Here is a 23,834-nt window from a genome sequence, read left to right on the forward strand (position 1 = left end):
ATATCTAACGTGATTTTAAAATGTTAAGTAATTATACAGTGTATCAATCAACTATTAAGACAGTATATTACTAAGACAAATTCCTCATTATGTAATCTTGCATAATCTTGTTAAATAAAAGTCCTTGTTGTCCAGTCCTCCCTTTACCTGGCTGCCTAGGTGTGAAAAGCTTCTCCAACTTCGAGGGCCAGTATCTCTGAATGTGGCTTTAAGGAGTGTGGGGCGATTCTAGGCCTTTAAAGTCTCAGCCCACCCAAAAAAAAAAAAAAAAAAAAAAAAATCTCTCTCCAAATCCATGGTGGTCATTAGTAGCAGTTTCTGTTAAAATTATCTTTATTTATTATTTATTTTTGCTTTAAAACTATTTTTTAATTTTCTGCTTAAAGTTCATGAAAAAAAGTGGCATTCTTGTTTTTCCCCACAATAATTTCATAATACCATTTGTAATGCCACCGTTGTAGTGCTGTTGTTCAAAATTAAAGTACATTTTCTCAGATTTATTGGTGTCTTTCTAGTCACACAATTTAATAGTCAGTGTTTCCCATACACTGATCTATTTGTGGTGGTACACCCTATATAGATTTTGACCCCCACAAATACTGCCACATATTAATTTCAACTAGTTGACTGCAAACTCCTGCTTTAGTGCTTACAGTATATTATTATCTTGTCGGAATTTTATTCCAGCCAATAAGTTAGGAAGTTCCCTTTTGATTTAATTTTACTTTTGTTTTGCCTACAAAGCAAAATGTTACTTTACTTGAAACTCCCCTGAAGTGATTTTGGTATTATGTATGCAAGCATAATTCTACCATAAGTAACCTGTATGCAGAATATATATAGTATATATAGGGAAACAATTATTTTTTCATTGCTGTAAAACCACAGAACGGTAAAGAAGATATTGATGTGTGTAGTTCTTCATAGATCTAGTCTCTTCATTTTGATCTCAAAGTGCACCAGCTTGATCCATTTTTACTTGAAACTGTACAAAATTTTCTTCCGGGGGAGCATGCCCCCGGACCCCCCTAGGGGTTCAGCGGTCCATGACCTTTGGGTGGGCTGAGCCCACCCAAAGGTCTGATGCTAAAACCGCCCCTGGTGTGAACATTCAAATAAGCATAACTCCTTCGTTTCTTTTCAGATTACAATGTGACACATCATTTGAAATCTTACAATCTGCACTTTCATAAACTGTAAAAAAAAACTGAAAAATGACCTCCGCCTACATGTGGGTCGAAATACCAGCAGCTGTCACATATTGTGGCAATAAAGTGATTCTCATTCTCATTGAAGTCACAGACAAGTCACAGACATTGAGTTGCTCGAGTGACATCACTGATGACATCACAACAATTTCTACTGAAGTAAAAGTATATAGTTCTCTATCGACCTCTATTATCTGTCAAATGTTTTTCCTCCCATTATCCTTCTCTGTAGAAGACGAACACAAATATCAACCAATTTCCTTACACCAGGAAAAATGTAACCGACTTTATAAGGCACTATCAATTCATGCTTAAACTGATTGAAAGTCACGACAACAAAGAACAAATTAAATCTTTTTTGTCAGAATAGTCAGCCATTTTCCTCCAAACTTACAGTATTGTCTGCACATGAGGAAATACTGTACATACATTTCCCCAGGAGTAAGAAGGACAGCATCACAGTCACTTGAATGTGATCAGGTAGTCTGGGTAAGCTTGGTTATCGTGGAACACAACAAAAATGCTGGGGCTCTGCAGGTCATTCACCACGCTGTTGAAGAGCTCGTTGGGCTGCTCGGGGTCCCGAGGCGGGGGGACCCTCATGTCCCTCTGCCCCAGGGCGTAGACCCCAGTCACCACTCGGGCCACAAACATCAACTGAGAGCCGTCCTGAGCCGGTCTGGAGTACGTGGGGTTGGCCGAGTAGCTAGCGGCGACAGCGAAGTACGTCCCCAGACCGTATGCAGTGGCTAGGAGAGGGAGAAGAAATAGAGGATTAGAGGGAGACAGGTGAAATGATCAAGTTTAGGAAAGACAAAATGAATAGAAGGCAAACATTTTGCTCTGTTGTTTAAAGTAATAATCTGCATAAATCATAGATAAATGTCCATTTACTTACAGTTTTACTGGGTACAACTCTGCTCAGTGAATAGCAGACACCAGCTGATCCAGTTTAAAGTCACTCACCGTCTTCACTACTCCAAGCATAAACTGCACAGGATCTTCCCTTCTGTCTCGCCACTGACAGGGGTCAGGTGTCAGAGGGCACACTATCTCATGCCTTCTGGTTCTGCCCTTCATTACCACGATTCTGGGCCAAAATATTTGATTGGTACTCGAAGGCCTACAAGATAGCCCTACAGCCGGAGGCAGAACTCGCCATCTTCGGCTGCTCGGAGTCCTCTCTGAACTTCCCTACAGCTGTGTGCAACAATCTCTGACACTGGGGACACCAGTCGCCAAAAGACTCATTCTGAAGGAATGGAAGTCCTCCTCTTCACCGTCTTTTCAGGTGTGGCTGATGGACATGATCTCTGTTGTACAGATGGAGAGACTCAGGTCCCTGAGAACGAACTTGCTTGGGAGGTTCTCAACTATCTGGGACGCGTTTTTGGCCGACTTCAACGAGGTTAAGAATGACAAGTGACTGAGGTTAGGGGTGACGGGTGGCTCGCCCAGCTGGTATCTCATGGTGCGTGGGATCCCATGCATTTTTTTTTTACAAACATATAAGCACCATAATTATGCAGCTGATAGCGCCATGTTGCAATGTTGATGTATGTTTTTTTTCTTTCTTTTCTTTTCCTGTGTCTGAGCCTGTTTGTCTTGTTTGTATATTGTTCTCTAAAGATTGAAAAAAAAGTTTGACTGTACTAATGATTTAACCTAAAAACGGTCCACGACCATAAAAGCTTTTACATTTGCTGTGATGATTTCTTCTACAGAATGTAGAAGAAATAAAACAAACTGCAGTCTACACGTAATCACCAAAATCAGGAAAAAAGAGGAATCTTGTGGATTACGCTTCAAAACATATACACTACAACAGGGATACTCGACTTGCTTTGCCCAGGGGCCAGGGGCCAGTTAATAAACACACATTAATATAAATCTTTCTGTAGCCGATCGTAGGTTTTTGGGCTGTCAGCCGGAGTTTAGTCTGACAATTTTGTGCACACAGGATAGTTAGGTTAAGTTAAATTAGTTAGGTTCAATTAGTTAAGTACATACAGTATAAGTGCCAGGGTGGCGAGCAGACGGCGGTTTTTGACAATTTAGCTGTAGCTCAGTCAAACTTTATTTCACGTTAGTTTTCATTGTGAATTAGAAAACTCTGCCACTCTGCACCCCATCGCGGAAGTCGAGTATCACTGCACTACAACATTCGTCATTGACAACAACAGGAAAATTCTCTTCAGTAGTATTGGATTGGTCCAAATATTCTTTACCATTTTGCCCTGCAAACCTCCTGTTGAACCCGGTTTCCATGATGGACTGGCAGTTGTCCTGGCTCGTGCCATGGTAGAGCAGCTTCTCGCCTGCTTCTGCCCGCTGTTCGTTCTTATCAGAAATGTTTTTTCTCTGCACTTCGTAGCCCTTTCGGAGATGTATATTCTGCAAGCGCTCGATCTACCAAGAAAGACAGAAAAATGGAACTGACAAACGCGCATAGAAGCATTTAGGTGTCTCACATTTCCGCTAGCCCCTAGTCTTTTGAAAGTCTTTAGTCCTTTGTATTTTAGGCTACTCACAAAATATAAGAAACACCTGCTATCATAAGAATGTCCATCTAAAGTGAAAGCTACGATCTCTTATTGATTTCACCTATTAAATCCATTTCATTCCATCAGAAAAGCAAAAGTGATGCAACTCATTGTGTAGAAGTTTTAGTCTACAGATACACACTGCAGTGCTTACATAAGGCACCATCAACTCATCAAACTCATCAACTCAAATGTTTAGTCTCTGCTGATTTCATATGATCACCATGTATGTACATTTCCTGAAAAAGCTGCTTACCTTTATAACAGTCTTAGTGGCAGTGCGTTTGAAGCTCTCCTTCACCCTTTGGTACTCCACACAGGAAGGTGGCAGTGTAACCATCATCAGCATTTTACCAGCAGCCATGCTGTCCCAGTACAGGGGGAAAAAGAAGTCTGGAAGAAGTTAGTCATAGTTAGCTGATGGGAAAATGCCAGATGTTCAGATGAAATGTGTCAGTGGTGCATCCTTAAAAGACAAAAGAGCCTGCTGGTAAGGTTCAGTAAATGGACTGGATTTATATACTCTTTTTGGCCAAGTACAATACCCCAATTGTACTTGGCCAATTTCCCCCTGCTGCCCCCGTCGCTGCTCCACCCTCTGCCGATCTGGGGAGAGCCATAGACTAGCACCATGCTTCCTCCAACACATGCACAGTTGCCAGCCGCTTCTTTTCCCCTGACAGCGGGGAGCTTCACCGGCAGGACGTAGCACGTGGGAGGATCACACTATTCCCACCAGTTCCATTCCGCCCTGAACAGGCGCCCCGACCGACCAGAGGAGGCGCTAGTGCAGCGACCAGGACACGTACCCTCAATCTGGCTTCCCACCCGCAGACACAGCCAATCGTGCCTGTATGGACGACCGACCAAGCCGGAGGTAACATGGGGCGCGGACCTGCAACCCTCCTGTTGGTAGGCACGGAATCTACCGCTACACTATCCGGACATGACTACTACATTACTATACTTTTTTTTGCAAGTCTGATGAGCGCTCAAAGCACTTTACAGTAGTATGTCTACTCCTGTACATTCACCCATTCATTCATTCATGCTCACATTCACACACCGACACAATGACACATCTGCAGCCATGCAAGGTGCCAAATGCTCGTCAGGAGCAGTTAGGGGTTCAGTTCAGTGTCTTGCTCAAGGACAGTTTTGACACGCAGCCCCGGAGGAGTAAGTCTCGAACTGGGAACCTTTGGATTTCCAGACGACAGAAGAGGATTAGGACCACATGAAAAATTCACAAGTTGTGGATTCTAAGATCTCAGAATTCTGAGTTTAAATTCAGAATTGTGAGGCTGACCTCTGATGTTCTCAGAATTCTAACTTACCCCCCCCCCCCCCCCCCAATTCTGACGTTAAACTCCGAAATCTGAGATTAATCTCACAACTCAACCAAATCTTTCACCCGTGACTCCAATCCTCTTCTGTATCATTCAATGGGTAGCCTGGTATGGATGATCCTGATCACTTGAACTCACGTTCTGTTTCGTGCAGGTCATGTGATGCAGGTCATGTGATGCAGGTCATGTGATGCGGATGGTTTTTTACCAGGCTATTCAAAAAGTGTTACCACTTTGTCAACCAAACAAAACAACACTTCCAGGAAAGAACCGGCACCCCACCTGTTAGATTCTCGAGTCGTTTCAGCTTCACCGTGCGTCTGGGTCCCTGGACTGTGGCCTCCATCCTCTTCAGGTCCACGCTCCACTGCACCCCCTGAGCATCCACTACACCTCCCCTTACATTGCCTTTCTCCAGGTCATGATGGGCTGTTCTGGGGAGCCTTTCCCAGTCGCCTCTAGACCCCTGGATGCACCAAGCCACATGGCCGTACACCACCTCCTCCTCCCTGTCTCTCTTCTCTTTCCTGAGGGAGCTGCGGAGAGTGGCCTGAATGGCCTGGTTGACACCGTCTTTTAACCCGCTCAAACTCCACCCGGCCTGGGTTTCCTCCACACACAGGCCCAGCGTCTCCACCAGCTGCCTCAGATCATCCACATCTTCCTGGGTGAGGCATTCCAGCTCCTCCCTGCTGAAGCTTTGCTGGGAGCATTGAGCCTGGTAAAGCCTCCTCAGCTCTGCGATGGCGTCAGCCACTTCCTTTGAGGAAAGACCCAGGACCAGGAAGACGGACTGCTGGAGTGTGGAGCCAGCTGTGCAGAGGGTGCTTATATCGGGCCGTGAAGACAGTGAAGGCTGGTTTGGTGCTTGAGGTAACTGACGCATTGACACTGCAAGATGAATGAAAAAGAAAATAAGTAGGGATGGGACAATATTGAAATTCACTATATCGCACAGCAAAAAAAGTACAAAATACATATCACGGGCCAGAAAAATGTATCAAAAGATTATACATTTTAGTGATCACAGATTTCATATTTCATAAACTATATTATTTGCCCATTGAAATGTCATTTTTAAATAGGTGTTTACAGTCATGGCATTGCTAGAACGATTTGTGGCTCCCTAATAAACATAAGTCATGTCAGACTTTCTTGTCATTGAACTTGACATCGTATTGTGGTTGAATCGTGAACCTTATATTGCGTATTGAATCTTATCGTGACTTTCCATCCCCAATAGCAATATTCTCCTAAAATGAGAGGATTTTGATAGATTCAAACAGATGGATTTTTGTGAATGACTAAAAAAGAAGCCTTTGGCCAAGTGGCCGAAGTGTTTTTCTCCAGTTGAAAACTCCACTCTTCTGAAAATGCACAGCTGAGGGCGCTTGAGAGCACTGTGGACTGTGGAAACACATTGGTTGCTATGATACGGAATACCCACTGAATACCCAGTCATGATTTTCTGCATTTTCTGCTCTTCTTATCTCATCGGTTCTTGTTTTATCTTCTGTATGATCTGTATTTTCGTATAGGGTTCAAATGTTGGCACAAAGTAGAGGACTTGCTCTGCTTTGAGTTTGAGAATCATTGGCCTATGTCACTGATTCATGAACATTTTTCATATCAAGCAGCCCTAATATAGTCCACATTTGACCCAAACATTTTGATTGTCACATATTATTTGGTCCAGAATTCCATGACTGCATTGTAGGTAGATACAGTAGATAGATAAGAGAAACTATGATCAAAACAGTCATTATTCTACATTCTCTAATCTTAACTTCTTGTAAATATAATGGTGACATTTACAATGTTCTTTCATTCAGTGATACAAAAGATTCTACACATATTCTAAAGACACTATCATTTAATGTCATTATGGCATGTAAAACAAGCAGAGATTGTTTTTAAATTGAATTTATAACCAATAGATTATTGACCCAATACAATTTCTTCTATTCACCTTATGTTGCCCCGCCCACTTTTTCTCTTCCATCAGACGCAATAGGTTGAGGCCACGTCTCGTCATAGATGCTGGTTTAGCTGGCTCAGCCTTGCTGGGGGCGTGGTCAGGGTGGGGCGAAAACTTTGGGTCGATGCAATGCTGTAGCTGTAGTGTGTGTGAAACCAGCCTAATAAGCCCCCGTTCACACAGGACGCTGAAGCAACGCTCAACCTAAGCTCTACCTACGCTGAAGCCACAGGTTTCATTTAGGCGTCCTTGTTAACAGGCGAGGCCGTTCACACCACCAATGCGCGTCTCACGCTGAAGCCACGCTCACACCTTGCTCAAGCGATCGTTCAGGATTCACGCCTATTTTCCAAGCGTGACGCTTGAAGCCAGGCATGAAGTCAATGGGAGTTGTGGGTCGGGTTCAAGGCACGCCGAGTAGGCGCTGAGAGGAAAAGTGAAGGCTTCTTGTGTGAACGGTTAGGCGTCCGTTCAAGCTTGAGCCTGCTTCAAGCTTCAGTTCTACTTACGTTCTGCGTCCTGTGTGAACGAGGGCTAAGGCCCAAACATACTGTGTGTGTTCCACAGCTGCTGACAGCTCTGGACTTGTACCGGCGCTGATCTGGACACGCACACGGTTCTATTCATGGCCTTGCTCGGATCACACCCATTCTTTCCAACTTGGCCTTCATTTGGATGTCAACTACACACCTGTAAAGTTCCTGGCTGCATCTTGCACGGTTTTGACGCTATCGCGCTCGCAAAATCTGTCCACAGACAGACAGACAGACAGGCATAAACAGCTGGCAAAGTACGCAAAACCACTTCTGCTATAATAGGCAGCTCCACCATGCCGACACACGCGCGCGCGCGCGCACACACACACACACACAATGAATCCCCTCACCTGTGCTGGTTACAACAGAGGGACATGTCTCACCTGTGCTGGTTACAACAGAGGGACATGTCTCACCTGTGCTGGTTACAACAGAGGGACATGTCTCACCTGTGCTGGTTACAACAGAGGGACACGTCTCACCTGTGCTGGTTACAACAGGGGGACATGTCTCACCTGTGCTGGTTACAACAGAGGGACATGTCTCACCTGTGCTGGTTACAACAGAGGGACATGTCTCACCTGTGCTGGTTACAACAGAGGGACATGTCTCACCTGTGCTGGTTACAACAGGGGGACATGTCTCACCTGTGCTGGTTACAACAGAGGGGACATGTCTCACCTGTGCTGGTTACAACAGAGGGACATGTCTCACCTGTGCTGGTTACAACAGAGGGACATGTCTCACCTGTGCTGGTTACAACAGAGGGACATGTCTCACCTGTGCTGGTTACAACAGGGGGACATGTCTCACCTGTGCTGGTTACAACAGGGGGACATGTCTCACCTGTGCTGGTTACAACAGGGGGACATGTCTCACCTGTGCTGGTTACAACAGAGGGACATGTCTCACCTGTGCTGGTTACAACAGAGGGACATGTCTCACCTGTGCTGGTTACAACAGAGGGACATGTCTCACCTGTGCTGGTTACAACAGGGGGACATGTCTCACCTGTGCTGGTTACAACAGAGGGACATGTCTCACCTGTGATGGTTACAACAGAGGGACATGTCTCACCTGTGCTGGTTACAACAGAGGGACATGTCTCACCTGTGCTGGTTACAACAGAGGGACATGTCTCACCTGTGCTGGTTACAACAGGGGGACATGTCTCACCTGTGCTGGTTACAACAGGGGGACATGTCTCACCTGTGCTGGTTACAACAGAGGGACATGTCTCACCTGTGCTGGTTACAACAGAGGGACATGTCTCACCTGTGCAGGTTACAACAGAGGGACATGTCTCACCTGTGCTGGTTACAACAGAGGGACATGTCTCACCTGTGCTGGTTACAACAGGGGGAAACGTCTTCCTTGCTGCCTCTTTAAAGGCCAGGAAGACATTGATCTTCTTCATGACGATGCGGATGTGGGAGAGGCAGCGAAGGGGAACAGATGACACTTTCACCTTGACGCCTCTGAGGATGGCAGCCGCCACCGCGTCGGGGTCAAGGCCACCGATTCCTGGACAAACAGATCAAACATGGTAGAATATCATTGCCAGGATCATTCCCATTTTTCTTTTTCTTTTCTGCAGCTTTGGAGACTTTGGAGGACTGCAGAATGCAGCCGATATTGAAAGTAACTTGAACAGCACAGCCACATACCACATACCTGAGGGCCATACTGACTTACATCAAGTAAGCGAAGGGCCACACCTTGGAGATCATACCTGCCAACATGATTTTCGCGGGAGTCTCCCTATTTTGAACCCTCTCTCCTGTTGTGATTGGTCATTTCTTGTTAATCTCCTGATATAATAGTGGTACAAATCCAATGGCTGTAGCAGATGAGATTTATTAACATAATTCTGCCTTTTATTGAGTTTTTGGGGGTCGCTTTGTTTTTGAGTCCGGCCCTGGGGCCGCATTTTGCCCCAGGGCCCATGCAGTGACCGAATCATAATATGATTCTGTTATGACAAAAATTAAACAGTTATAACCTACTGTAAACATGCTGGGGTGTGAAGCACTTTAAACATTTACAGGTTTTATGCATTTTATAGGCTATTCAAAAGATGGTCTAAAACTCAGCTAAATGTAGACCCAAAATCCTGGTCTAATCGTCTATATCAGAGCTAAACCACTGCTCAGTGTGGAATCCGTGTACGACCAAAAATATAAAGTTGTAGTGTAAATACAAGGGTATACAGTGCTTTTCATACACATTTACGGGTGTACAGGTGTTCATGCATTTTTAAATGTCTTTTGAAGTTGTTAAAACATCGTCTAAAACTCAGCTAAACGTAGACCCAAAATCCTGGTCTAACCGTAGTCTATATCAGAGCTAAACCATAGAGGCCAGGTTGAAATTAGGTCTAAAGACGTCTATTGCTCAGTGGGCACGGCCGCATTTTGCCCCAGGCCCCAGGGCCGCAAGATCTCTTACACATGAGATTACTTTTAGCCTTTTAGTCATAAAGATTATTGAAAGATATTCCATATTCCAGACTGAAATGACATGAACATTTGGACACTTATTCAGCGGGTATTTTGCCTATGTGTGTTCAAAGGGCTAATTCATCGATACTGGGTCAATAATTGACAGACAATGTGTCTGTTATCATTTTGATAATAGACGTGTTAGTCATTTATCATCAAGTAAGAATACCAAACCTATGCTGGTTACAGTTTCACAAATTCTAATCATATAATTCATAGCATTACAAAATGAATACTTTGCCTGCTGGTAAGCAATTTTAAGAACTCACTAAAAATGAGTGAAAATTAGCTGCAACCCTAATTCAATCCATTCACATTTTTAAATGCATTTTGTAGTTGATAAATTACAGACACCAAGCATGAAATGTATATAGGCTACTGTATCTTTTTCATTGTTCACTACAGTGATTTATTTCATATTTACCAGCACAGATGGCAGGAATGGCCACAGACTTGAATCCTTTGCTTTCACAAGACGCAATGATGTCACACAGCAGTCCTTCAATGATGGCTGCATTCTTTTCTCCACACACGTGGAAGATGGCCTTACACGGGAACTGTCCAGGCTGGGAGACAAGAATCTCTCCTTTGTTCGGACGATTCACTGAGATAGAAACACGTACAAGCAACACAAAGAAGAAGCTACACGTGTTTACTGACAGTAGTATTGATTTAACATTTCATATAAGAAGCTATAGAGAGCCAAAGTGGAACGTCACTTCCTGCTTCAGCACTGTAGCCTACCAGAGATTTTCATCCGCCATTTATTTTCCCATAGACATTTTATGAAATACTTATAAAAATAGTTTTACTTGTTTAAACCAAACGGTTCGGCTATATTTAGAAACAGGAGAGACATTTCACTCGGACCAAAACGTAAAAACTTTTGGGTTTAAAGAAGAAGAAGAAACAATATATTTTTTGTTTTCGTCTGAGTGAAATGTTCTATGGTCTCTCCCGATTCTAAATATAGCTGAACCGTCTGGTTTGACCAAGTACAACTATTTTTATAAGCATTTTACGAAATGTCTATGGGAAAATAAATGGCGGAAGAAAATCTCTGGTACAGTGCTGAAGCAGGAAGTGACGTTCACTTTGCCTCTACAGTCGGTCTGAGTGTAGTCTCTTAAAACAGACTGTCTCATCTACATCCGGCGAATGCAGCTAAACAGTCTGTACGTTACACCCCCAGAACATGCACAAGGAAGTTGGGAAAAAAACCTTCAGACTGGAAGGAAGTTCGACGGAATCCGACCAATCCCCAAAGCCCGGAGTTCCGCGAATGCGGCATATTGGATTCTGATTGGACTAATGAGCGGAAGACCCGCCTTTCTGGATTCTGATTGGACTAATGAGCGGAAGACCCGCCTTTCTGCTTCCCATTCCGGTTGGCGCATGCTTCTCCCCCACGAATTACAGACGGTATGGCGGAAGCATTTGAAAATTGCGGAAGCCAACTCGTCTGTTCTAAGAGACTAGTCTGAGTGGGTAAAACCGCCCATATACAGTATCTCAATGGGTTGACTCACCAAATGACGGTGCTGCGGCTCTACACTACAGGGTTGGGAATTCTAGAGTAGGTAGGCCTACATAGACGTCTGTTCAGATGTGCGTTTACTGCGGTGGTTGAATCCCTGATCATGTCTGCCTGGGCTGGGCTAGCAGCTAAATGCTAATTATGCTGAATGGGGAGAACGGGGGATTCGCTCCACCCTGACCACGCCTCCAGCCAGCTACCCCAGCGTCTATGACGAGACACAGACTGCCTCTATAGGTTTTTACTGATAGTGTTGATTGAATATTTCTTATTCGTCCTCTGCTCACCTGATTTGAGTTCAGCCTCCACCTGCGGTCCAGCCAGAGTTAAGATGTCTTTGCAAACGCTGTCTATAGAATAAAGACCATATTTTTCATTTGAATACTTTATGTCAACATTTTGAGAGCAAATCATCAAATTAATCAGGTGATCTCCTTATTTGACATACAGAAACCTTTACATTCTGCATTTAGCTGACACGTATCCATAGTTGCCCTCACCCACCCGTCTCAAAATCGATGAAGTCGGTCGTGTTCACCAAGACGTCTGTGGTCTCGTTGGTGATGTCACCGAACACCAGCTGTAGTTTGACCCCGCCTCCCACTGTCAGTGTGATGTCATCGAGGTCACTGGTCAGGGTCTGGAAGATTGCTGGGAGGGAAACCGGTGTGTGTTATTTATTTTTTATTTATTTTTTATTTATTGTGCAAACAGTTAACAGTACAAATAAGTCAAATACATAAATAAAACAACTTATACAAAACAGAAAACAAGCAAAAACAGAGACAATGGTAAGTCTGGTGATTAGGCAGACTTTGGGTGGCGGGGTTCTTATACGACAAAAGTGTAAAAGGTTTTCTGTAGTGTTATGTATAAATATGCTAGTGAAAGTGGTAGTGACTGTCAGGATGTGTGTGTGTGTGTGTGGGGCGGGGCGGGTTGCGGGGGGTAGTAAGTCAATAGGGAGATTGGGTGTATGTTTAACAGTTGTACTGTATGATATTTAATTGGGTATTTGAATATAGTAATGAATATTGTCTATTTGAATCTCCCTGAATGTTTAAATACATGTTTTATATAGCAGATTTCAACAGCAAATGGTAAATGTATGTAGGCTGCAGTAATCTACAATCATGGAAAATTAATTCCCACAAAAAAGAGAAACTAGTACATCATTTGTCATTACAACAGTTGCAGTTATGCTTAACAAAATAGTCCCAACAGCGTACCTTGACCTCCGTGGTTCATGTTTAAGCTGAGTTCTCTATAGACATCATGGCAGCACTGTAAACAGAAAAGTGTCTCCAATCACAAGGTTGATTATCAAACACCATCTTATCACAGACCCTATAAACATCTTATAAATCACTAAACAGTTACAACAGTGTCCGGGGGTTGACCGCAAACCATAAGAGGAGGATACGTGTAAATGTGTCTCACCTCTTCAGAGTCTGGGTAACCAGGCTTTATGACGACGTGGATGCTTTTGAGAGAACCAGAGGATCCAGACGGTCCAAACTGGCCAATCTCCTCAGTCAGAACTTGAACAGCTTCTCTCACTGGATACTTTAGAGCCAGTCCAGGTCCGATGACGGGCAAGGCCACTGAACCCCAGCCCTGCTGTCCACAGATGTCCAGGCACTTCCTCAGTCCACTGCTGAGTGCCTACAAAGGTGACAAACACTTTTGCCTAACTATTCCTCTGAGAAATGTGTATAAAACAAAACAACAATCTACTACTGCATCATAGAGATGATTGTTTTTCCCCTTCTGATTTTGTGCCTGACGTGCCTTTCATTGTCTGTGTTATGTTCACTATTGTACTTAGCATTTATCATCTGTACTGCAATGCATTCATCAGCCTGGCTGTCTATAAGTCAGGATCGGCCAGAGGGACCTAACCCCATCACTCCCCATGCCTAGTGTCCTCTAGTCTAGAGAGAGAGTGGCGTCAGCGGAGGACCAAAATGCGAGACTCATTAGCCAATGATCAGCCAGGAATGGGTCTCGCGCTACTTTTGCATGCTAAAATAAAGCTGATAATGTACAATTTGATTCAAGGGATGAAAACCCCTTTCAAAGTACAACACAAACTGTCTATTTTGCTGCAACTCGACAGTGCTGCTTTTTTTACTCAAGAGTTCCAGGACCTTACTTCCTGGAAAAAAAACTGGTCCATTGGAGTGAATGGAGATGTCGGGACTCTTCTATCTACACGGCTCTGCCCATGCCTAAACCCAATCCCTAAACCCAACCAATCATCACTCCTCATGTCCCTCCGGCCGATCCATTCTAGCATCGACCCTGTAAAAGGAACTTGAATTTGAACACAGCTGTTTCCCTCGCCCTTTTTCTCTCCACCAATCCTATGAATCCCCTGAGTATTTTACTTTACCTTCACGCTCTGTCCTCTAACTCCATCCCATGGCAGACACTCAATGAAGAAGATCTTGGAGCAGCCCAGAGACGGGGACCCATCAACCTGCAGCACTTCACCAGGGGAGAAGTTAGGCCCCCCTGCCACGAGGTCAAAGTTGGTCTTCATCGTGTTCCCTGCTTTACTCAGTAGATCTTTACCAATATTAGTAGAAGTCAGATGTCTTTTGAGCATAGGGGCCACTAAGACGTCCACCTGAGAGAATCACATTGAAGGATATTAAGCTGTGGTGCATACGTATAATTCAAAGTTGAATAGACTAGAATAGAATAGGTCTGTCTATACCTGCTCATCTACCAAACTGCCAAGCTTGATCACCAGGCTTAGTTTGCTGACAGGCACATTCATCACATTTGTCACAGTGCTGGCGAAGGTGTGGCTGCGCCATCTGGTGGGGGGAGTGCTGAATGGATTGCTGCTGCTGCTGCTTCGCGGTCTAGTGCTCCAATCTGAGACTGCTGCGGCTGGCACACTTTGAGAGTGCATGGTGCTACATTTTTGTTCCCTGATCAGGACTTGACAGGAGGTCTCTACCAGCTCCATGCTCCTCTTCCCTTCTGCCTGGAAGTACTGCTGAGCCCCTGGCCCATCCAGAATCAGCTTGTCCCAGGTCATACAGGAAACAGCAGAGGACAGTCCCTCCTGAGCCTCCTGGACCAGGCGACGGGGACCAGACAAGAGCACACATGGATTTGGGGAGTGGGAGGCTGTTAGCTTCACCCTGGGTTGCTTCATGCCAGTCAGTGCCAGGATTTGATCAAAACTGTCCACCATTTCAGGAAGTGGTAGGATCAGCTGCTGTTGTGTCTCAACATGGTTGACCTGGTAGTCAACCAGAACTGCTTTCAGCTTGTCTACCTCTGGTCTATAACCCACCAGTTGCACTTTGGTCTTTGAGGCTCCACTGGGTCCTGGGTGGTAGCTGACCTCCACTCTGAGGTCTCTACAGTTGGCCTCATTGTTGGCTTTGGTCAGGACTTCCTTCATCCTGTCTAGATCTGGAGCTACAGCCACAGCGCCCTCTAGCACTACAGAGTCCATACACAGGTCTCTCTGCACAGTTGTTGCAGCCTCTTCCAGAGCATCAGAGGACAAGCTGGACAGAACCAGGTCTGAACCAGTCTCTAATGAAACTGGGCTGCGAAGGCTCTGCTGGAAGCGGGCTTGGTACTTTGAGATGGCACCGCTGGATGTAATGAAGTTCAGCAGAACGGACGGGAGCTGAACTCTCTTTTCCTGCACCTTTTTGATCAGTTCATCAAGTTTTGTAGATCCTGACTGTACCTCCTCATCAGGGCCCTCCAAGATGATTGTATTCGGCTTTCCTCTGAGCATTTTAACCCTTGGGCAAAGTGCAATAATTGCTCGACTAAACTCTTCTTCTACAAGTTTGAATTGCTTCTCCGGAGCTGGGCACTCCTTCCTGGCCGGTATGCTTTTCTCCAGAATCTCTATCCTCTCCTTCACTGCCCCATCTTCTCCCACAACCACCACGTAACCTGCGTCTTTGTATACTCTTATATCATCAGTTACAAAGGAGAGATCCTGCAGTAGGATTTTCCCTTTTTCTGGGTCCAACACATGATAGCACTGGTAGCTCTCAACCAGACCGATGAAGACCTGGTCCACCTGTAGCTCCCACCTCTCTGCAGCACCGACTGCAGCTCCCCCAGGCCCCTCAATACCCCCCCTAACCACTGCCTCCTCTTCCTCCAGATCCAGCTCGACTGTGCAGCCAATAGAAGAGAGTTGCTTCTGTAGGACCCTGGAAGCCTTAGGGCTGTCATTCAGATAACGTAGGAGGTAAAGATCCAGGCGGAAGATCTTCTCAAGGCCTTTTTTGCTTGCTTTTGTAAATGTCTAAAGGAGGAAAGCAATCTCAATTAAATCACTGAATTTATAGCAATGTGAATCTAACACGTTAGATGTTACATAAATTCCATGAAATGCAACTTTAAACTTAATTTTGTATCATCACAAAAGAGCAGCATGATATAGGCTATACAACATTTCAAAGAATCTACCTGCAAAGAAGAGAGTTCCTCCAAACTCCTTTTACTTGCAATAACTTTTATTACATGTAATATGGCGCATTACACACACACACACACACACACACACACACACACACACACACACACACACACACACACACACACACACACATATATACACATATATATATATATATATATATATATATATATATATATATATATATATATATATACTGTATATAATCTTATTATAATAAGAGAAGTGTCCGTGTGCATGTGAGTGAGTGAGTGAGTGAGCAGAATTCTGTCCGGCCACAGCTGTGCCGTTTTACATGCGGTCGGGCTAAAACTTTCATTGGGTGTAAAGAGCACCCGTGCGTGACCTGACGGAGCCGGATTTTTTAATTAGGTGATTGCCCTGATTACCTAATGATGTGATGTCATCAGTGATGTCAGTGATGATGTCATCAGTGATGTCATCCTTCCTGGCTGAGGCTAATAAGTTCAGTGATGATGTCATCAGTGATGATGTCATGTTTCAGACCAGGGGGGCCTAACTCACCGCTAACAGTCCGCTAATAAAATGTAGTACAGGATAGCTTTTTGCAAGGAAAATGACACTATGGATATTTCCTCCTTCAGTTTCTGTCCACAAGAAACTGAAGGTGTGCCTTTTACAGTAAAGAATCTACCTGGAAACATTTCCAAACCGGTTTGGCCACAAAGTTGCAGCGATCATTGGGAAGGCCCTGAATTTATTTACTCGTGCAAAAGACAGCCATAGTCTGAGCTTTTCTTTTTAGTCTTCATATCAAAGGCTGCTCACTGATGTACACATGCTTTATTTCTGCTTTAGACCCACCTGTTGGTGACTGGATTGTTGAGGCTGATGGTGACTGGTGGATTGTTGAGGCTGGTTGGTTTGGCTCACTGTCAGTCTCATCTCTCCTCGAGGCGGGAAGACTGTGTGGTGTTTTTTGTACAAAACCCTTTCCTGGTCTATAAATAGCATAGAGAAATAAACAGAGTCAAACTAACACAGTGACATAGTGGTAGGCAGTGTTGGGCAAGTTACTTTCAAAATGTAATATAGTACATATTACTAGTTACTTTCATTTGAAAGTAAGAAGTTACTTTACAATGTTACTTTCTGTGTAGAGTAACTCGTTACTTATTACATTACTTTTGCATTACTTTTAACAAAACAACAGCAGCAGGAGAATGACATCGCCGCCCCGGAACATCCCGAAAAATAATTTTAACCACCTTGAAGTCAGTGTCAGCAATACAAAATTCTAAATGTTATTCTTTTCCTTTGTTATTGTCATCTATAGTGGTTATTTGCATAGAAACACACAGTTTGATTAGGAGATGATTGTATCTATTTTAAATATGTGCTTTGATTTAATAAAATGTGTTACAAATTGAGTTGACAAAGTAACTGGTATAATATTACTGAAATCCTATAAGTAATAAGTTATATTACTGAGTTACTACTAAAAGTAATATATTACATGTAATATGTTACTTTTGTAATGAGTTACCCCCAACACTGGTGGTAGGCCAGTATTAGAAACCTGCTGAAACTGCTAAAGGCAAACAACCACAAATAGATTCCAGATAGCCTACATTTGCTACATATCCCAGTATATGTGTGTGTGTGTGTGTGTGTGTGTGTGTGTGTGTGTGTGTGTGTGTGTGTGTGTGTGTGTGTGTGTGTGTGTGTGTGTGTGTGTGTGATTCCTTACCTTCTTTCACCATGAAGCAGATTTGATAGGTGTTGTCTCCAACCTGTTCTATCATCCCACATTCACCTCCACCAGAGTCTCTTCTTTTCTGAAAGTGTCTCCTTATCTTCTCCTTCTCTTTGCCTGTGAGGTCCTTTGCCTCAAAGAACACTGGATACTGGTATTCATCCATCTTACTTCCAACGTTGAAGTGGGAGTCAAACCTTTCAATCCCAGTGTGGCACTGTGAGAGTAGAAGCTGTTACATCAAAGAGAAGTGAGTGCTCAGGGTTTATTTTACTTTCACTTGCTGTGTCACGTGTTTTGAGATATTTGCACATGCACAAAGCCAAAGTCACCCTCCGAGGTGACTCATGAGTTATTTGAGTTATATAAGTTATCAATCAATCTGTTATTGAAAATCTCCAGGTACAAGGACCTTTGATCTTTGTGTCTAAAATGCATAACACGGGTGCAAGCAAGACATTAATTATACCTTTTTTGCATCACTTTTTTGTTACCCAGGAAAGCAGCAGGGGGTAGCAGCAGCAGCAGCATCGCCTTTTAAACTTCATCGCACTCTCAACCCGCATTTCTCCACGGCTGCAGGCTCTCTGTTCCCCCTCCCTTCTCCCTTCTTCTCTCTCACGGCTGCCCAAGCGCAGTGTCAGGCCGGTCAGGCCAGCCAAAGCAAAATGGAAACTTCCGGGTAAAAATGTCACACCGTCATTAAACAAGTAAATAGCCTCACTGATGCACGTTGGAGAAGAAAAATGTGTTTCAACAAACGAAGGAGCAAACATTGTATCAAAATACTCGTTTTGATGTTACATAATAGTGAAACTGTGGCTGGCAGCGTCAGGTTAGTAAACATCAGCTGCAGTGCAAACTCTTCAGGTAATACCAAGTGTGTGTGTGTGTGTGTGTGTATGTGTGTGGGCAGCTTACGGAGGTACAGTAGACACTGAAAGAACTGTATGGTAAATCATTGGTAATGATGGTGGTTAGAACGATGAAGACAAATGTGTGTGGTAACACAGGTAAGGAGTGTGTGGTTTTTCCTTCACGCACACAGGTGGATGCAGCCAACCAGTCCTACAGACCAGGGGCCAAATGTATAAACCCTGTGTACACAGGAAGAGTGTGCTGCACCACTTTCATACAGGTTTCCCAATTTATATAAATCCACAGGCCATGAGAATGTGTACCCGTGCAGTAGCCTGGGTAAACCCAGCCTCCACATGATCTTTATGTACTATCAGCCATGAAGAAAGTGACGTTACAGGCATAGCCTGTGACGTCATGTCCTTCCTCCGGGGGGCAGGCCAGGCGCAGTGGGCAGCTTTCTTGTGTACAGCGCCCGGGGACACACTTCAGACATTGTTGTCTGCTCTGGTTCCCCCTCTCCTCTCCTCTCCCCCTCCCCCCTCCTCTCTCCTCTCCTGTCCCCCTCTCTCCTCCTCCCCCTCTCCTCTCCTCTCCCCTCCCCTCCTCCTCTCCCCTCCTCTCTTCTCCCCCTCTCCTCCTCCTCTCCTCTCCCCCTCTCCCCTCCCCTCCTCCCCCTCTCCCCTCTCCTCTCCCCCTCTCCTCTCCCCCTCTCCTCTGGTTCCCCCTCTGCTCTCCTCTCCTCTCCCCCTGGTTCCCCCTCTCCTCTGGTTCCCCCTCTGCTCTCCCCTCCTCTCCCTCTGCTCTGGTTCCCCCTCTCCTCTCCCTCCCTCTCCTCCCCCTCTCCTCTGGTTCCCCCTCTCCTCTCCTCTCCTCTCCCCCTCTCCCCTCCTCCCCCTCTCCTCTGGTTCCCCCTCTGCTCTCCTCTCCTCTCCCCCTGGTTCCCCCTCTGCTCTCCCCTCCTCTCCCTCTCCTCTGGTTCCCCCTCTGCTCTCCCCTCCTCTCCCTCTGCTCTGGTTCCCCCTCTCCTCTCCCTCCCTCTCCTCCCCCTCTCCTCTGGTTCCCCCTCTCCTCTCCTCTCCTCTCCCCCTCTCCTCTGGTTCCCCCTCTGCTCTCCTCTCCTCTCCCCCTGGTTCCCCCTCTGCTCTCCCCTCCTCTCCCTCTGCTCTGGTTCCCCCTCTCCTCTCCCTCCCTCTCCTCCCCCTCTCCTCTGGTTCCCCCTCTCCTCTCCTCTCCTCTCCCCCTCTCCCCCTCTCCTCTGGTTCCCCCTCTGCTCTCCTCTCCTCTCCCCCTGGTTCCCCCTCTGCTCTCCCCTCCTCTGGTTCCCCCCACCCACCCCCATCTGCGGTCGCCTTTTATACACATCCCTAGTCTGGGCACCTTCCACCCCGCTTTTTGTCATGGGGGCGTAAACCCCGGACCCAGAATTATCACCGGAAGGAAATGCGCCTAACAAAGTCTGTGTTGCCGTTAGCTTGACGCGGTGATGTTACCTAAACTAGAGTGATCAAAACAAAGCTAGCGTTACATAAAACTAAACGTTCATGCAATATGGCATCTCCGCCACCACCGCTTTTCAAGTGCTAATAAGACTTTCTACATTTATTCGATTTTTTTTTAAATTTGGGCTATAGTCACTCATGTTTGTATTTGCTATTTTATTGAATATAGGCTTGTCACTTTGTCCTCCATGGTCAAATGTCTATTTCTCCAAAGCAGACTTCTGTCCATTTGCTTCATTATGGAAAGCCATTAACAGTTCTTGATCATTTGACAGAGCAGGGTAAAGTAGAATTTGAACCTCATTTTTAATATTGCACAGTAGTTTTACCATTTATATTATAGCTCTTTCTCCATTATTTTATTTGCCCATTTTGTTTGTTTTTGGGTTGTGATATCCAGCTGTTAAAAGGGTCACACTCCAGCCTCAAACTGAATTTATCAAGATATTGGCAGTTGGTATTTGTATGTTCTATTTAAAGAGCCTTTTCAATGTTGTGTGGTTAGTTTCACACCCCTATCTTGAGTACATGATTCAAAGTTCTAAATGACAGAAGTTGGAAGACAATGGCAAAATGATTTTCAGTTAGGTCAGTGTGACACAGAAAGAATTTCTGAATCCACCACAATTCACTCACCATATTTGAAGACTGGAGCATTAACCAGGAACAGAGTCCCCCTGCACATGTGTTTCGGTTGGCATCCACATAATGTATCTTTGCAATAAACTATCATCAAGAATTTTAAGTCATTATCTTTTACCATTATTATCCTTGTTTTAACTTGCCGTCACCACATTTTGTAATTACTTGTAGATTTGTAACCATCTTTATATTTCAGTTAGAATTAAAAGTGCAAATGTCGGTTGTCTCTTTTTTTGGGAGGGGGGGTTGCATAATCCAAAACATCCAGAGCAAAAGCACAGGACTTTTTTGAAATTCTAGAGCCAGAATTCACATAAGTTTTATAACTTTATATTTGATACGCTAAAGAGATAATTATCACAAACCAATCCCACAGGTCAGTCAAGTTCTGCATTAGTCCTTAACCATGAGCACAAGAACTTAGCCATTTGTCAAACATGTTTTACCAATTTCACTTGGGAGTTATTACAGATTTATTGCTCATTTTACAGTGGGGGGAAAGTATAGAAAACCGTCTTGATTTTGTGCTCTTAAGTAATGCTACTGTGGATATACTGTATCATGTTGTAGTGGCATCACGGGCAGTATGTACTGCGTCAACTAGCCCTGAAGTGAGTTTAACATTATGAAATTCACCAGACATTCCCGTAGAGCTTGAATTCCAAAAAACAACTGACAGTGCCAAAATGAAGAAATGACAGCAATACAGAAATATTCAACAATGGTTTTTATTGAGACTAATTGACATATAAGAAAAATAATTCACATTGTGAAATCAGTGCACGCCTACACGTTAACAAAGACTAAGCTAAACAACCAATTTCCATTTTAGAAAAAAAAAAAATAGAGAAAAATATATATACACAAATTCGAAGGCCCTTGGCTATATAATAGTTTCGAATAGTGTTCTTTAATCTTAGATTCACATTACAGGACCTGTAAGAATCCTGGAATCGGTAATCAGAACCAGTGTACTACTACACATTAAATAACAAGGGAAAGAAAGAAAGGAAGAAAATAACTTAAATTTACAGTCTTGCAAGTTGCAAAATGTGAATTTCGGACTTTCAATGACCCATGTCTATGTAACACTTCCAGGGCCTTCACTATTTTTTCATCATTTCACAAACTTTCCAGCAACATTGAGGACCTCATACAACATCCAATCTTTTGATTTAGCTGCATTCATTCAATCGTCATGCAATGCAATGTCACCTAAAGCAGCTAATGCTGAATCCATGCTGTCCTCACATTCTACCACGTTTATGGGCCCACCTTCCTGCTCTATGTCATGAAAGACCTCATTTATAACATTCAAGATGCACTGTGCCTGTTCCAAGGTGCTCACTTGAGTAGTGCTAAAAATATCATTCATTGTGAACAAAGTACAGCTGTTATTCACCACTTCTGTAATGAACTCCTCGTGACTGGAGTCTGGATTCGATGTGGCACTGTACACAGACACACTGCTGGAACCGGGCTCTCCTGTCATTCCCTCTTCAATGTCCTGCAAGCGTATTTGCAATTCAAGTTTTTGGGCCTCACTGACATTTCTTTGTCTGCACACTGGGTCTTCTCCTGCATGTTTCTCGATCTCACTAGGTTTGCCATTACATGCATCACCACACTCACAACGTTGAGCACAGACATCACAACATCTATGCCCAGGATGAATCGGCTTTCCCTGCTCATCATTGAAGATTTTAAGTAATTTTGCATGCCGGCAAGTTGTGCTGTTGGACACATACTGTTGCATCTGGTCAGACACTCCTTTTAATTGTCCACCATGATACAACAGGATGGAGTGGGAGTCCGCACCATCTCTTCCAGCTCTCCCTATGGCTTGCATGTAGTCCTCTATTTCATTTGGGACTCCATAGTGGATCACTGTGTGAACATTCTTGAAGTCTACTCCCATACCAAGTGCTGATGTGGCAATAACCACTCTAAGAGTGGAGGCAGGATCTTTCAGGGAGTTACCAATGTTCTTTTTGACGTCCTCAGGGGTTGCTGAATGGTACATGTCCACCAACCTGTTTCCAGATTTGTCATTAGCACCTAATGGATGGCAAAAGTTAATTCCCAGGTATGGTTTGAAAATATCTGCATACAGGTGTGAACAGTCAGCGATGGTTTTGCAGTAGATGACCATTTTTTCAGTGCTTGGTCCTTTTAGTTTGAGTTCCTCACACAACCATGCAAATGTATTCTTTGCTTTTGACGAGACCTTCTTTGATGCAAGCCTGATGTTTGACCGATCAGGACACACTGCAATCTCAACACAGCCCTGGATTCCAATAATCTTCATTAGCTCCTGCCTGGTCTTCTTTGATGCTGTGGCTGTTGTGGCAAACACTGGCACAGATTTGGGGAGCAGTGAACGAAGCTCACCAACAAGTCCACACCATTTCCGAAATGGTGATCTGCCTCCTTTTCCTTGGCCCCTGTTTGACAAAGGAAAAACAATGTCAAACATAAAAACACAACTAGTTGTCACATACCAAAATGCTGTTAGGTTTTCACACACTACTGAAGAATTGGATCATTAAATTATTTATTATCACACTTATGGAATATAGCATGTGAAACTGGTTATTATCTCGGGGCAAATGCCATGCATTATGGTAGTCACAATAGACAATGGAAGGAATTTGTTACAATTACACTAATTAGCTTACTGTTCAGAAGTTAAGATTCTTTTTCATTGTTTGCTTAAAATAACCCAGATCTCGAGATTGTATGATCAGACAGCAAGCTAACCCGCAAGTATAAAGTGGTGGAACTTTTAGATTTTATTTACATTATTATACTATCCCTGGGGGGGGGGGGGGGGGGGGTCTGTATACTTTTTGAAAATGGTTTGCGGAGAGAATAATTGTTATAATCATACTATTACTATGACAGTTAACATTAATGGGGTTAGGCTACTCACCACTGAATAACAGTGTGCACTTCATCCACTGCTATTCCAAGTAAACGATGTTGGAATATG

The 23,834-nt window shown here is 44.2% G+C and overlaps 1 protein-coding gene across 1 annotated transcript; it reads right to left on the minus strand.

Moving 5' to 3' along the window:
- Nucleotides 1-1,480: 1,480 nt before the first annotated feature.
- On the minus strand, nt 1,481-16,924 carry LOC310791167 (protein mono-ADP-ribosyltransferase PARP14-like; the record flags this gene model as incomplete). Its single annotated transcript, XM_083652860.1, has 13 exons — nt 1,481-1,957; nt 3,437-3,617; nt 4,008-4,144; nt 5,383-5,991; nt 8,956-9,138; nt 10,540-10,719; nt 11,940-12,002; nt 12,157-12,303; nt 12,882-12,936; nt 13,093-13,317; nt 14,048-14,284; nt 14,375-15,949; nt 16,913-16,924. The coding sequence occupies 13 exons, from the start codon at nt 16,922-16,924 to the stop codon at nt 1,671-1,673; spliced, it is 3,891 nt and encodes a 1,296-aa protein (XP_083508986.1). The 3' UTR covers nt 1,481-1,670.
- Nucleotides 16,925-23,834: the final 6,910 nt, after the last annotated feature.

The sequence above is a fragment of the Poromitra crassiceps genome (genome assembly GCF_964638095.1).
Source record: "Poromitra crassiceps genome assembly, chromosome: 16".
In the NCBI taxonomy this organism is placed as follows: Eukaryota; Metazoa; Chordata; class Actinopteri; order Beryciformes; family Melamphaidae; genus Poromitra; species Poromitra crassiceps.